The sequence below is a fragment of the Nilaparvata lugens genome, chromosome 12, assembly GCF_014356525.2.
Source record: "Nilaparvata lugens isolate BPH chromosome 12, ASM1435652v1, whole genome shotgun sequence".
Classification (NCBI taxonomy): Eukaryota; Metazoa; Arthropoda; class Insecta; order Hemiptera; family Delphacidae; genus Nilaparvata; species Nilaparvata lugens.
This window is the reverse complement of record NC_052515.1, coordinates 1,758,382-1,774,665: the sequence shown is the minus strand read 5'-3', so window position 1 is coordinate 1,774,665 and position 16,284 is coordinate 1,758,382. Positions and strand designations below refer to the sequence as shown.

General features: G+C 35.9%; 1 protein-coding gene across 5 annotated transcripts; it reads right to left on the bottom strand.

Annotated features, from left to right (window-relative positions):
• Window positions 1-5,418: 5,418 nt before the first annotated feature.
• On the bottom strand, window positions 5,419-16,046 carry LOC111053539 (FMRFamide-like neuropeptides 13). Of its 5 annotated transcripts, XR_005572589.1 has the most exons (5): window positions 15,586-16,046; window positions 10,875-11,849; window positions 9,070-9,267; window positions 7,421-7,830; window positions 5,420-5,668 (listed from the first exon to the last, which is right to left on the bottom strand). XR_005572589.1 is itself a non-coding variant. In XM_039438630.1 (3 exons), the coding sequence occupies exon 2, from the start codon at window positions 11,430-11,432 to the stop codon at window positions 10,878-10,880; it is 555 nt and encodes a 184-aa protein (XP_039294564.1). In that variant the 5' UTR covers window positions 11,433-11,849; window positions 15,586-16,046; the 3' UTR covers window positions 5,419-5,668; window positions 10,875-10,877. The 5 variants fall into 5 exon arrangements, 1 of the variants encoding a protein (XP_039294564.1); XR_005572591.1 differs by lacking the exon at window positions 7,421-7,830 and having other exon boundaries at window positions 5,419-5,668; XR_005572590.1 differs by lacking the exon at window positions 9,070-9,267.
• Window positions 16,047-16,284: the final 238 nt, after the last annotated feature.

Below are 16,284 nucleotides of genomic sequence, written 5' to 3'. Positions count from 1 at the left end.
ACTAGTCCAAATCAAGCTGCAAAGTCAAAAATTATGTAACAGACACCCCCTTTAAATGTCATTGTCAAACGATCAATTGTTGCAGCAATGAAAATTTCACCCACTACATTGCAGCTGCTGTAACAATGAAAGGGGAAACTTTGAATAGTGAAGTAATACGTCGTTATGAAGAGAATTCATTGCTCTACAAACCTACGATAGGCATAAGTTTTTATGATACATTGTTGGAGAGTTATAAGCCCTGAAAGAGCAAAACATTGGATAAAAACCTGTTATTTTAACAATTATACACCTTCAAGAGCGAATATCTCGGGAACTGTTGGGAATGTCACAAAATTCCACTTTACAAAAAGTGTAGAAAATTTATCAAGCTTCATTTTTGATATGTTAGTTATGTCGGTTGAAAGCATTGTTCTCAAGATATGAGTGTGGAAGCAAAACGCTGAAAAATGCAACTTTTAAACCACCCTCATCCCCTTAGCACATGAGTTAGGAATGGGGACTTTTGATATGTTCTCCTCCCAACTAGTCTCAACAAAGCTGCAAAGTCAAAAATTGTGTTTAAAACATTCCCTTTAAATTCCTTTGTCAATTGGTCTATTGTTGCAAAAATGGAGATTTCACCCTTAACGCTGCAAAAGGTGTAGGGAAATTCGTAAAAGTGTGGAATCATACATCAAATTGAAGAGAATTTAATGCTATATAAGCTCATAATTAATACGGATTTTCCCATCTATTTTTGAAAAGTTATAAGAGCGAAAATAGAAAAAAATTGGTGGCAAAAGATATTTCTTTTTTCTAAAATATCACACTTTCAAGGGCGGATATCTCGAAAACTAGAGGAGATATAAAAAAATTGTGAAATGAATATTGTACGAAATTATGTGAGCTTTAATTTGTTATATGACAGTCAAGTCCTTAGGATACATAGTTTTCGAGTTGTATGCGAGAAACCAGAAAATGATACCTTTAACCACCCCCACTCCCTTAGCACAGGGGGTAGGGACTTTTGTTATGTTGACCTCCTTACTACCCTCAACAGAACTGCGGGGTCAGAAATTGTCTTCCTAACTTTTCCCTCTATACCCTTTTTTGAGCATTCACTGCCTGGACTAATAGCATAATCTCTCAAATTTGATTTTGTTTTGTTCAATCCAGAATTTGTATAAATTCATCTAAATCATGTAGCCTACTATGACTTATAATTCAGAGCCTAATCCAGTTCTAAATTCTAGTGAGGAGACCCTTCAACATATATTTCATAGAACATAAACATCAATAAAAAAATCAATAATAGTTGATACTACTACAGTAGAACCTCGTTATAACTTTTGAGAATAAGTTAGGCCTACCTTCTCCTATATAGGTAGTATTACCTTAATCCTTACTATATAGACAATACTAAACAATAGTATGGAACAAAACCCTAATTTGAGTTACGGTAATACTAGAGAATAATATACATGAAAACACTACCTACTAAGCAAAATTGATGTTTTTACAGGGACCATAAAAACCGAAATATTTTTCCAAGAATCGGCCAGTACTACAGTTATAGGCCTATCAAGGATTTCTGCTCATATAATTCCACTAAGCAAGGCTATGATACTTGGTAATATTATCACCCTAATATTGAGTTGTAGGCCTTATATTCGATTTTAAAGAAACATGCGTTCACATACTTGATTGACAATATTTACACATGGGCTCTAGGTAATTGTTATTGAATGAGCATTCATAGTTTAATGAATTAATTATATTTCTAGATTATTAAAACACGGTCTGGCAACGTTGCGGAGCTATAAAAGGATAGCTGTATCTGCTTTGTCAAATCATAGACAAGGATATCAACACAAATACTGCCATTATAACGTGGACCTCACTAGAGTGATTGAGAACATATTTGAAAAAGTTATAATGAGGTTCTACTGCATACGACAATAATTATTATACATACGGTACTAACAATTAAAACCATCTAATATGACTGTTACTAGTTGAATGAAAATAAAATGTAGCAAATTGAAAATATTTCAACTCAAGCTCAAATGAAAAATATTTCTAATTCAAAGTTATATCGCATGTTTGATAAAAGTAATTTCAAAATCTATTTTAGTAGAGGAAAGAATGGATAATAAAAAGCAGCAATATTTTACTATCAAAGTTTAGAAGAAGTTGAACCAAGTTACCTACTTGTTTTCCTAAAAAATAATTGAGAATATTGAAATAATACTCACAGCAATGCTCCATTTTTATCTGAAGAGGTGCTTCATCATATTTCACTGCACACCACTCACTGAATTGTATTCACTATTTCACGATTATTATTTTCACTGTATTCAATTGAACTGAGCCTGTGCATTGCAACAACTTGAATCTCTGAAACGGTTTCAGATTCTCAAAACTATTCTATCAAATCACATTTCTGGACCTGAAAGTGCTGAATTTATTTAACACAGAAGATATCGGAAAAGACAGTACAGCGAAGAAATTATGAATAAACGAATCACCAGTTATTGACAATATTTTTGTGGGTTACTACAGCAACAATTCACCTATTTCGGTCTACAAAGCAACAAAATCTTTCTAGCAAAAAATAGAATGCAAGACCAAACACAAGCAGCAACTTACTATAATATTATTAATACATTTCTATTGGAAACTTGAGGGGGAAGAAAGGAATGAAATGGTAGGTGATATAGTAAGTAAATGATGAATGACAAGGATTGAAAGGAAATGACAAAGATGGAGATGCTAGCACAAGTACGGTTGGAATGGGGTAAGACAGAGAGGGTAGCAGCCAACACTGCCCACACCATTCCACAGCAATGTGCCACCAACGGTCGATTTAAGGAATTTGGGAAAAATTAAAGTAACAAGGATGTGGATACTGATTGAGTTAAACCAAACAAAAAACAATCACCAGTTTAAATAAGAACCATAAACAAGCATAAATCAATATAAACAAGAACCATAAACAAGCATAAACCAATATAAACAAGAACCATAAACAAGCATAAACCAATATAAACAAGAACCATAAACAAGCATAAACCAATATAAAAAGAACCATATACAACCATAAACCAGCATAAACAACCATAAACCAGAACCATAAACAAACCATGCAGTAGTCGCCGATATAATTGTATGAGGTTTCTATTTCAAGGATGTTATGCTTAGAAAGATAATCAAATCAAATTGAAAATTAAAAAAAATAAAACATTAGTTTAATATTAAATAACACACTGCTTGTCAAGAATATACAGGTATACCCCTATGAAGACTATACATCTGTGTAAAGAGGTATATAGTGTGTAGAATAGGAATAGAAGTATGGGAATAGAAGTGTATGGTAAAACGTATAATATACAGAAACTGTTAGTGCCGGTTGCACAAAAGCCGGTTTAATTTTAATCGTGATTAACTCCACGAGAACCAATCAGAGAAGGCGTTTTCGTGTATGCATAGTAGGGGAGCTTCTCTTGAAAGTGAAACAGAACAAGTTTAGTAAAAGATTATTTTGATGGATGAATGAATTAGAAACCACACATGATTATATCGACTTGCTCGGGAAACCGGGGGATCGCCAAGCCACAGGCAATACTAAGCCAAGGTTAATACATAGTAGATAAATCTATTTATCTATTAACCTTGGTTTAATGCAATGCCCCCCCCTGCGGGACGAAGAAAAAAAAATGAGAAGAGTACTAAGAAGAGGAAGGGAACATTTATCGAACTAAAACAGTAAAAACCCATAGAAACAAACATGCAAAGATTATCAACCCAAAAATAAAATGACGAAATTTGAAAAGCTTCTTTAGAGTTGGAGAGTGAGATAACACACTATAGTACAACTAAACAGACTCAGTTCAATTTTAGAACAAATGTGTATCAATCCTCCACATAAAATACGATACACTAAAAAAGGTTAAAGCTCATAAAGGTATAGCAAAACGATAATAAAAAACATTCACTAGTAAACATAAATAATGTTGTATTTATAAACTGATAATACAATAAATTAACAAACTAATCATCAATCAAAACATTAATTTCAATCTAATAAAGCATCTAGAAAACTAACAACAACAAGAGAAGAATATATTACTAAAATAATGAAACATTAATAATTTAATTTAAAACAATCAAAGCATAATATCAACTACAATATTCTAATAAAGGATATTCTAACAAAAACTAAATAATATTATTAGATGATATCAAACATAGCCTACATTGAACAGAATAAACAATATAAATAATAATTGAGATGGAAATTTTTAAATTTGATTGATTGATGCAAGCAATCGAGAGTGATCATCGAACATACACACAAAGTACACCGAATCGAAGCTCTGGTCATTAGTAAGAGCTCGCTATGCTCGTAGGCGCTGTAGGCCTACGGTATGTACTTTATGCATACATAACAGCTGTAACTTACTAAGAGTGGGTAGGTTTGTGATTTTGTATTCAAATTTATAAAATAAGTAAAATATTTCTTAATTTTTTATTCATTGTGATACATTCTGTGATTTATTTGAAGAATAATGTCAACCTTCAAAATTCAAAATCTTTGAATCATTATTCCTGGACCAAAAATCAAGTGACGAAGCAGTGCGTGATTACATAACCTCAACCTTTGGACAACATTAACCTTTTATCAAAATTTGTGGAGAGAAATAGTACAGGCTCAGCCTAGTTTTTCCTTCAATGTCATAATTATATTATGATTGTAGTATTTTGTACAATAGATAGATAAAATACCGTATTTATTTTGAATAAATTCCATTGTCTTATTTAAACCTATAGGCTACTTATATTGATTGATACATAAGTCTGTGAACATTCATTTACAAATTGAATGACAAAGCACTTTAGTTACAATGCCAGAATTACAAATGAATTGAAATATTAGTATTATCTTATAGTGGACCAAATAAAATGAGTGGATAGAAGTCTCCACTAGAGACAAGAGTTCGTTCATCTATGTACTTTATGCATAACCTGCACTTCCTCTTGAATTGAAATCGTAAATTTGATTAAACATCAATTTTTATGAAAAATGTTGAAACTCAGATACTGATTAAAACCCTGTACATCTGAGTAACAGAAAAGAAAACGTCTCCTATTTTGAGCTATAGATTTTATATAATTCTAATATTCTATCATGAGATATGATATTTTCGTATTTATCAGATTCATTCAATCAATCATCATTCACTTGTATGAAATTGTGATTTTTTAAAAACTTACAAAACTTTTCTTGAAGAGAACAACACTTGAAAATTGATGCTACTCTTACAGCGGTGTCAAAAATAATAAACCGTCTCGACTCTGGTTGAGACTGTTAGTCTCAACTTCCAGCTATGAATAAAATGAATTCTGATCATACCAGTTAATATAGGATCCTTAAGTTGATGAATAGTCTCAACTTCTAACTATTCTCATGAATAAAATGAATACTGATCATACCAGTTAATATAGGATCCTTAAGTTGATGAAACAGAAGAACCTGGTTTCTGCGTGGGTTGCGGGGATTCAAAGCGCCTGGGATACTGGTGACTCATTGGTTGAAGAAGGATAGAACGGCGCAGTGTGGGCCTACGTGTCACATCTATAACCTCAGTCAACATAGCGAAGCGCCGAATCTCAATCTCCAGTTCTCCTGGTCAACAACAAATCCCTCATTAGTTTATCCACTCAATTCATTTGCCAGTAGTAGAATTATGATCTGAGACTAAATTTGTGAAAAAGTTATTGAATTCATTGGCTGTAACAAAATGTTACTCTGTATGCCGACGATACAACCCTGATGTTTAATGATAAGAGCCTCAATGAACTTGAAATAAATGCCAACACTCTTACAAACCTCATTGTTCAATATTATAACGAGTCGTTTTTGTCAGTCAATCCAAATAAGAGTAAATATATGCAATTTGGTTTTAAAAATTATTTCTTTGAACCGGTCATTAATATTGGAGACTCAAAGGTAGAACATGTCAAAGAAGCAAATCTTCTAGGTCTGGTAATTGACAGAAGCCTTTCTTGGGATGCTCATATTGAAAAACTTGTACTAATTTATTTGTCCTGCGAAACATCATACGCTATGTACCCCTAGACACGGGAAGAGTCCTTTATTTTGCATTGATTTATTCACACATTTCTTATGGCATTGAACTTTGGGGAGCTACAACTTTGCAGAACATAAATAAAATATTTATTTTGCAGAAAAGGGCAATAAGATACTTAGCAGGTTTAGGCTTTAACCACACTTGCCGAGATGCATTCAGAAATCTTTCAGTTCTCACAGTTCCTTGTATTTTCATTTATAAAGTGATTGTGTTAGTGGTAAAAAATATAAACAGCTTTACAACAAATTCAGATGTACACAATCATAATACCAGGCATAGAAATAATATCAGTGTTCAGTATCATAGACTTTCTCTTTATAAGAAAAAGCCCAGTTATATTGGTGTGAAATTATTGAATAGGCTGCCAACTCATTTAAATCCTAGGACGCATTCCTCATTCATTCTCGAACTTCGAGCTTATTTTCAATTTTCGGTGAAAATGTTACTGAACATTAATTGTAAAGATTTTTATGCTCAATCTTTTCCACTTGAAATTTTTTGTTTAAATAGTATCTCAAGCCTGATAATTGGGAATTTAAAATCAAACTTTGCTTAGATGGGGCGAAGCTCCTGAAATTTTTACAGATATGGGACTTGTGGCAGTTGATAGAGCTTATCAATGACTTTTTAGGTATAAATTTGATCAAAATCGTTGGAGCTGTTTTTGAGAAAATCGCAAAAACCCCTGTTTTTGACAACATTTTCGCCATTTTAGCCGCCATCTTGAATTGCATTTGATCGAAATTATTCGTGTCGGTTCCTTATATTGTAAGGACCTCAAGTTCCAAATTTCTAGTCATTCCATTAATTGGGAGATGAGATATCGTGTACACAGACGCACATACACTCATACACACACACATACAGATCAATACCTAAAAATCACTTTTTTGGACTCAGGGGACCTTGAAACGTATAGAAATATAGATATTGGGGTACCTTAATTTTTTTCGGAAAGCAATACTTTCCTTACCTATGGTAATAGGGCAAGGAAAGTAAAAATAAATTGAATGAAAAAACAATAGTCAACAAGTATCAAAGTTAAAACTTTGACTTCCAATTCACAAATATTGATTGCTTGAAACAATCCTATAACTATGAAAAGATAAGATTGTACAAGCACTATAGCACTATTGTACCTCATTATAGTAACAAAATACTATAGTTACCTTTGTTTTGTCTGGTAACTCTATATGTAGAAGGTTTAAAATATTATTAGTTTTTAGAATTTTTAGTTTTATTATTAAATTTATTAGTTTTTTTTATAAACAAGAGACTATAGTTACCTTTGGCCTTGGGTTTTCTCGAATTCTTTGTTTGCCTGTCTCGGATTTTCTTGACTATTTTTTCTGGTTTTTCATTCACTGGCATTTGCTCCTCCACTCCCACCATCTCCATGTCTGCTGCCTCCTCCGTTCCTTTCTCCTCCTCCCCTCCTCTTCTTCTTCTTCTTCTTCCTCAGGAAGGCACAGGTTTAGTTCGAAGTCCTCCTCTCCTTCTACCACCTCCTCTTTTCCTGCTGCCTATCCTCAATAGTTAATGGCCTTTCCTGATTCCTCCTCCGCTGCCCCTTCTTCCCTGCTCTTTCTGTGGTACAACTTCATCCATCGTGCCCTCTTTGTCCTTCACTTTCTCCTCCTCCTTTTCATTCTCTTCCTACTTCACCTTCGCCATCTTCATTATTCGAAATATGTGCCTGTAAACAATAAGTGGATAGCATTATTACCATAGGAAAAAGGTTTTGTATCAAATTTTTTCTGCTCTGGTTGCAGCACTTGATGCTCTATTTCTCTTTTACTAATGTAGGAACCCATTGTAGAACAATTATTAATCTTTGATAATAAAATAACACATCATTCACATTGAGTGGAAAAAATAGTATTATGTGTAATTTAAAAAAGTTTTATGACTACGTAATAATTTGACATGAGATGAAGAAAGAATAAAATTATACATTTGAATAAAATCCCATTATTTTATTTATACCTATAGGCTACTCATATTGATTGATACATAAGTCTGTGTACTTTCATTTACAAATTGAAAGACAAAGCACTTGAGTTACAATGCCAGAATTACAAATGAATTGAAATATTAGTTTACAGATAGAGAATCCATTTAATCAAATGCTAATTAATGTATAATTATTATTGAACGAAAATCATAAATAAATGCTGCAAATCACCCCGAAGACCTCTGCTACTGCAGACATTGACAACAGGGCTAACAGCTAGATGGAAATTCGAACTACTATCCAAAAATTTTATTATTGAAAGAAAATCCTAAATAAATTTGCAGCATTTATTTAGGATTTTCGTTCAATAATAATTATATATTAATTAGCATTTGATTAAATGCATTCTCTATTTAATTCCATCTGTAAACTAGTGAGCCGCTATGGCTTCGTATAAAATGAGCGCTGCTATCCAGAAATTGTCAGTTTGGTGTAAGGGCAAGCATTCCTGACTGGCAATTGGGAGGTACCCGGTTCGATTCCCGGGCTGGCAACTAATTTTTGGATAGTAGTTCGAATTTTCCATCTAGCTGTTAGCCCTGTTGTCAATGTCTGCAGTAGCAGAGGTCTTTGGGGTGTTTTGCAGCATTTATTTAGGATTTTCGTTCAATAATAATTATAAAATATTAGTATTATGTTACAGTGTACCAAATAATATGAGTGGATAGGAGTCTCCACTAGAGACAAGAGTTCGTTTATCTATGTACTTTATGCATAACCTGCACTACTTCCACTTGAATTGAAATCGTAAATTTGATTAAACATCAATTTTTATGAAAAATGTTGAAACTCAGATACTCATTAAAAGCCTGTACATCTGAGTAACAGAGAAGAAAACGTTTCCTAATTTGAGCTATAGATTTTACAGAATTTCAATATTCTAATGCTTCAGGGATTGAATAAAATGAATACTGATCATACCAGTTAATATAGGATCCTTAAGTTGATGAAACAGGAGAACCTGGTTTCTGCGCGTGTTGCGGGGATTCGAAGCGGCTACTGGTCTCTTTCATTGGATGAAGGACGGAACAGTGGAGAGTAGGGAGAGTATGTGTCATTTCTATCACCAGCATCCTATCCTCAGTCTCCAAAGCTAAGCTATTTCAATCTCCAGTTCTCCTGGGCAACAACAAATTCCTTATTAGTTTTTCCTACAGTTACGTTGAAAAGTGGCCATTGCTGCACTGATTACAGAACGCAAAGAATCACTTTTCCGCTCTAGTGCGGGAAAAATTTTTCTGCACTCCAGATTTGCAACATGGTAACGCAAAATAGTTAGTAGGTTATATGGAGCACCAGTGCAGCAAAATCCAAATTAAGTTGGTAACTGTGACTGTGGGTCTAGCACGTTATAAGAGTCTTGAGGGTGGTGGAGTGTGGTGGATGACAGCAGTTGACAGCATACAGCCGCCATTCAAACACACATACTACATTCTATTTTATTTATTAATAATGAAATTACACAGATATACATTTGATGCATTTCAGGCAATTTTACCCATAATTACCCACTTTTCATATTCAATGGTAACTGTAGGAAAAACTTAATGTGAAATACGTGCGCAAAGTTCCTCTGCTGCACTCAAGAAGGCATTCCGCCCTCGCCTACGGCTCGGGCGTAAATGTTTCTTTCGGTGCAGCAAACTGTCACTTTGCGCACTAGTTGCACAAATAACTATTTCCACTGAATTCATCCGCCACCTTAGCTTATCACCACTCATGTGATAAGCAAGCATATTTCTAATTTTTCACCTAAATATAATTCTTATATTAAGAACTTATATATGAAGTAAATACACTAGCTAATAAATCAATCATCATTTTGTAGTATTGGATCCTTTTATTTTTGTCAGCACTTTCTACCTACCCATGGCCAACTAATCTCTCTATAATAAATAGTGATTATTTAGTGAGCTCAACACAATAAAATACCTAGCACAGAGTAATGGATATGACCCAAACATAATAGATAAACTAAAGCAAAATCATATAAGCAAGAAACCAATCCAACAAATGAGAGAAAACACTTCATAGCACTAACATATATCAATTGTCAATCTAATAAAATTGCCAGAATTTTTAAAAAAGCAGGCTACAAGGTGGCTTTCAAAACCAAAAATAAGCTAATGGCCACCCTCACCCCCAAAACCACCGACCAATACAACCTCCCTGGGGTTGTAAACTAAAATGTTGTGATTGTGAAAAATGCTATATTGGCAGAAGTGGACGATCATTCAAACTTGGATTTAAAAAACATATCAACGCACTTAAAACCAAAACAGAATCAGCTTTTGCAACACATTTAAATGAAACCGGGCACTCCTACACAAACATAGATACAAACCTTACAATATTTAAAAAAAAAGAAAAAGAAATGGACATGAATTAAATACAACAGAATAGTTTGAAATTTATAAAGCCACCATCCTAGACAGTAACAACATACTAAATGAACAGCTGAATTTCAAATCCAATAAACTTTTTGATCACATAATAAACACCACAAATCTTCCTAACCATCAAAACATTTCCGGTCTACACTGTTGAAAATGATCGCTAGCCGATTGAAAGTACTCCAGTCAGTAAGTAAAAGTTTTTAATATTTACTTAATAATCGACTGCATGTCGTGTTCAAATACATAGAAAAGTGTATAATAAATATTCTGAGTAGCAAAAGTTTGAGAATATTAGTTAAATATTTACTATTATATTGATGTTCAACTCACCTTTTACAGACTGACATTTGTGTATTGCGCCCCCTGTCCAATCCCCACCATGGGGGCAGCAGTTGCCCCCTGTCCAATCACCACCATGGGGACAGCAGTTGCCCCCTGTCCAATCGCCACCATGGGGGCAGCAGTTGCCCCCTGTCCAATCCGCACCATGGGGGCAGCAGTTGCCCCCTGTCCAATCCGCACCATGGGGGCAGCAGTTGCCCCCTGTCCAATCCGCACCATGGGGGCAGCAGTTGCCCCCTGTCCAATCCGCACCATGGGGGCAGCAGTTGCCCCCTGTCCAATCCGCACCATGGGGGCAGCAGTTGCCCCCTGTCCAATCCGCACCATGGGGGCAGTAGTTGCCCCCTGTCCAATCCCAACCATGGGGGCAGCTGTTGCCCCCTGTCCAAGCCCCACTATGAGAGCGGCAACAATGGCTCTGTTGCCAATTCCTGTCTCGAAATTCGTTCGGGGATTAAGGATCATATCAAAGTGATCATGGCACACGAAATCTTCTTCTGGTCCTTCATTCACTGGCATTTGCTCCTCCACTTCCAGCATCTCCATGTCTGCGCTGCCTTCTCCGATCCTTTCTCCTCCTCCTCCTCTTCTTCTTCCTCCTCAGGAAGGCACAGGTTTAGTTCAAAGTCCTCCTGTCCTTCTATCACTTCCTCTTTTTTTGGGAGTGCTATTTTCCTTCATAGACCATTCTTTATCGGCCTGAAAAACTTACAGGTGACAGGGGTCATCTGAATCACAACTTCAACCTGCTCCTTCTCTGAAAAACCTTCTCCTTCTTTCTATTCTTCCTCCTCTTCTTCTGGCAGCCGTAGATTAAATGTCACGTCTTCACCTTCAGATATCATCTCCTGCCTTCTTTCTATTTCTTCTCTCTCTTCTCTCTCCTTTGCTACTCTGTTTGTCTCCTCCTCTTCTTTCTTTTTCTTTAAACCCATATGAACCATTTTCAATCAGCGGCTGTTTCTGTAAACAATACGTGAATAATTATTACCATAGGAAAATAGTTTTGTATCAAATTTTGGTGTTGTGTATCAAGTTGAGATGATACTGTATCATATTGTTTTGATAATATATCTAATATATCATTCAGGGTCAAAACTAAGTGGAGCGGTCAAAGAAGAAGTGTAGAGAAAAGATAGCAAAAGAAGATATCCCATGGATTGTAGAAATCATTAAGGCCCGGTTTCCGAGCTCGGGATTTAGCTAAGTCCTAGACTTGAAACAGCTGGAGTCAGAAAATTGGTTTTCCAAAACGTGACGTAGTTGCAGTCATTGGCATAGTCACATTTGAATTAAATTTCGAAAAACTAGAAAATTGAACACAAAATAAAATAAAGAGAAAATAGTATAAAGTTTTAGCTATTTTGAATTATTTAGGAATGTCTAATTTCGTCAAGGAAAAACGTTTCCAATTATAGAAATGAGAAAATAAAAACTACGACTACTGTTATAAAAGCTGCGACTACGCCCCGTTTGGGAAAGTCAATTTTCTGACTCCAGTTGTTTAAAGTCTAGGACTTAGCTAAATCCCGAGCTCGGAAACCAGCCCTAAAAGTTTAGAATTTTTTAATCAAATTTTGGCGTTGTGTATCAAGATTAGATGATGATACTGTATCATTTATGGTGATACCATAGAGAAAAAAATGCTTAAAATGATCTCATGGTATAGTAAAGGTCGTTCATGCTCCAAATTTCGAGCAGTTTTCTTGTTAACTCAAGCCGATTACTGTCGACTATAATTGTCTATTATCACTGTTTTGGCCGGGTAAGAGTGAAATAACGGCACAGTATGAGAGACTACCAGCGACACAAAGCTTCACTAGAAACAACTACTAGGACTATCAGCTTGAGTTAACAGTGAAATTTGGAACATAGACGCCCTAACCATGGGATATCTTCTTATGCTATCTTTTCTCATCGGCAACACTGTTCACTTGTCTTTCTCCACTGCCATAACAAATAGATAAATAAATAATGAATGAATAATAAAGTGGACCTCACTATAGGAGGCATTGAGAGATCGACACGCTCGTTCAAGAAAGTTCACATGAACATATGTCATGAATGACAGAACACTAACTTAATGAAACGCGTAGAGTGGGTCGCCGCCAACCTGTCTCCCCGACAACTAAGCTCCTCGCAATTTAGAGCACAGGCGTCAGCCAATCCCCTGGCAAAATATACCATTGCCGTCAACTAGTCTCCCCGACAACTAATCCCCTAATAGAAAGCCCCTATGATTATCGGCCACAACCAAGCTCCTCACACGCTCACGACTACCAAACTCCGGCCAGCTGATCCCCAGCTGGCTAAGAAGGGTCTGGTTGTCGTGATCGTAACCAAGCTTTCCGACAGCCGACCCCCTATCGGGCATTGAAACCAGCTTGAAGCGGGCGGGGAAGTAGTACAATCACACACACTGTTTCACACATTCTATGAATTTGATTAAAAGCTTGTTAATGTTGTCACTTCTATCACTGCTAACATTAAATGAAATAAACTATTCCTCTTTCCAAAACTATTGGTTCTTGAAAAATGTGATACAGTATAATTATAATAAGACCCAAACTCGTATCTGTGGCTTAAAGCATAGAGCTGACCCTCAGCAGTCCATAGGAGAAACATCAATTAAGTTCCTGGGCGTCTACATAGACCAAAGGTTAACATGGGAGCCACATTGCGGAAATCTTTGTGGCAAGCTCTCAAAGTCTATCTACCTCAAAAGATGTCTCAAGAGTCAACTGTAGAATGATTATTTGCGTATGGCATATTTCAGTTTGTTGCACAGTCTTCTGTCATATGGTATCCTACACTGGGCTGGAAGTAGTCATGTTTCTGGTGTTCTCCTTCTTTAGAAAAAAGCTGCGAGGATAATAGTGGGGGCCACTTTCAGGGAACATTGTAAACCGTTATTTGTTTCTCTTGGAATATTAACGGTTTAGGTACAACCAATATATGCTATTCATGTTGTTGCCTTGTATATACATAAAAATAAGTGTAAAATGATTACAAGAGGTATGTTCATTTATACAACACCCGCCAAAGACAACAACTTGATATCCAACGTACAAGATTAACCAAAGTACAGAAGTCCCATCACGTCTTAGGAACAAAGGTCTACAATAGGTTGCCAGAGTAAATAAAAAATTAACCAGTCTCTTTGTTCGGCAAATTACTGTTTGATCTTCTGCGTGCAAACCCCTTCTATTCTTTGGAGGAGTTTTTCACACATACTTTATAATAAATTAAGTGTTAAGTGTTATCTAAATTTGAAATTCTTTGTTTTATTCTGATTCATAGTTTCAGATTGAAGATTTGGTGTTGAAATTAAAGTGAACATAACCTACATAATATTTGGACGATTTGTGACAAAATCAGGAAATTGAAGAAGTTTTGGGCAATAGCCTGTTTTTTCTTTTCCGACTTGTTCGCTCTATCTAATAAATAAATAAATAAATAATTGAATATTCTATTGACGTTGCTGATGACTGTATGGTCCGATAACAAAAGAATTAAATCTATCTATCTATCTATCTAACTCATCAAAAAGCAATGAATGACTTTGAAAACCAGGCAGAATGACTGGACTTGGAAAACCAGGCGTGATTTGAGGAAATCCATTGAGTAAGTGCATGAAATGTATGTCAGTTCACTTGAGAAAACTCCAGCACTCAAACGTGAGCGTGCGAGGAGCTTGCTTGTCGGGTTCGGTGACGACAACCAAGCTCCTTGCACGCTGGCGTCAACTAGTCTCCCCGACAACCAATCCCCTACTGGTTAAGAAGGGATTGATTCACGGGACCGTAGACGACAACCAAGCTTCTCACACGCTCACAACAACCAAGCTCCTCTCTCAGGAGCTCAGTGGACGCCGTCAACCAATCCCCTCGAAAGTGGTTTTAAAAGGAGCTCAGCTGTCGGGGAGCTTGGTTGGCGCGTTCCCCCTAGAGAACAAGCATAGAGAAATGATAGCGTGAGAAGATATTCGATGGTATAGCGCGTTTATGTTCCAAATTCCACTGCTAACTCAAGCCTATAGTCCTAGTAGATGTTTTACGTGACGCTGGTAGTCTCTCATACTGTGCCGTACGTTTATCACCATAAATGATACTGTATCACCACAAAATGATATATTATCTTTTTTCTACAACTGCGCGTAAAGAAAGAATTTACACTCTCAATTCTCCTCGTAGAACAGCTTATTTCTGAAGAGAATCTACTTTTTCGCTCGCTAACCATCCGCGCATGCGCAGTAGATTTACTTTACGCTGCCAAATCATTCGTGCATGCGCAGAAGAGTTTCTTTACGCTTCCTAATCAGCTGATTGTAAGCAGCTTACCAAAAAGTCAGATCTTAACCTAAGTCGGTAATTGTAACTCCGCCTATATAAGTAATTTAACAGGGTTGGGCAGTTGTCGAAAAAATGTTGTATGTAATTCGCGTGTAATGCTTCTTTATCGCTCTTGCAAAATTATCAAGCTCCACTTTGCGTCACGTGATAACTGTTTTGCGCGAGCGATAAATAGCTATTATAAAAAGCTAACATAAATAGCTATTCTATATCTTTTGTTTTGATACAAAACACCAAAATTTGATACAAAACTTCCAAACCTACAAACCATGAGATATCTTAATGTACTATCTTTTCTCTATGGTTATACGAATAGAGACAGTCATCTGTAATAACATTGTACTCACTTTTTTGATGGTTTGTGTAAGACGTGCCACAGAGTGTGGCTGCTCGAAGGGCACGAGCGTACTAGTTGACCAAGCGAAAATGGGTCTCTCAAGGCCACTGCAATGTTGCCACTGGTGGCCACCCCTCACTCGACCAGTCTATATACATTGACTATATTTCTACACCCTGAACATCGCTCTTTCCTTCTCATACCATCCCTCTTCCTCTTTTCCGACACTACCTGTCACAAATTCTTTTGAGCACGTCAGGTTCAAAAGTTCTATTGTGTCATTCTTTGAAGTTAGAACAATAACATCCCCCGTTACCTCCTCCCATCATCCGCTATATTCTTCAACATCATGAAATGAAGGAAAGAATATTGTTATGTATAATGTAACTCTTTCTTGAGTCATGACATCAAGAAATCCAATTTTATAATGATGATTAGATTTTTCTTTATAAATGCAACTATTTATAAACTGAGCTATTACTTCATAAAGGTTACTTGAAGACTTTTATAATAATCAATTGGAAGTGGAGTTATGTAATTTTATTTATTTTAGTCAATATTCTTGTAATGCCCACTTCACTCTGCATTTTTCAATTCGCATGAATTCTCATTTGATTCCCATCACACTTCATCCAGGCTTTGGACAGAGAAGACAAACAATACTCCCCACAATAACAATACTTTACTATCACACCCTCTCTCACACACA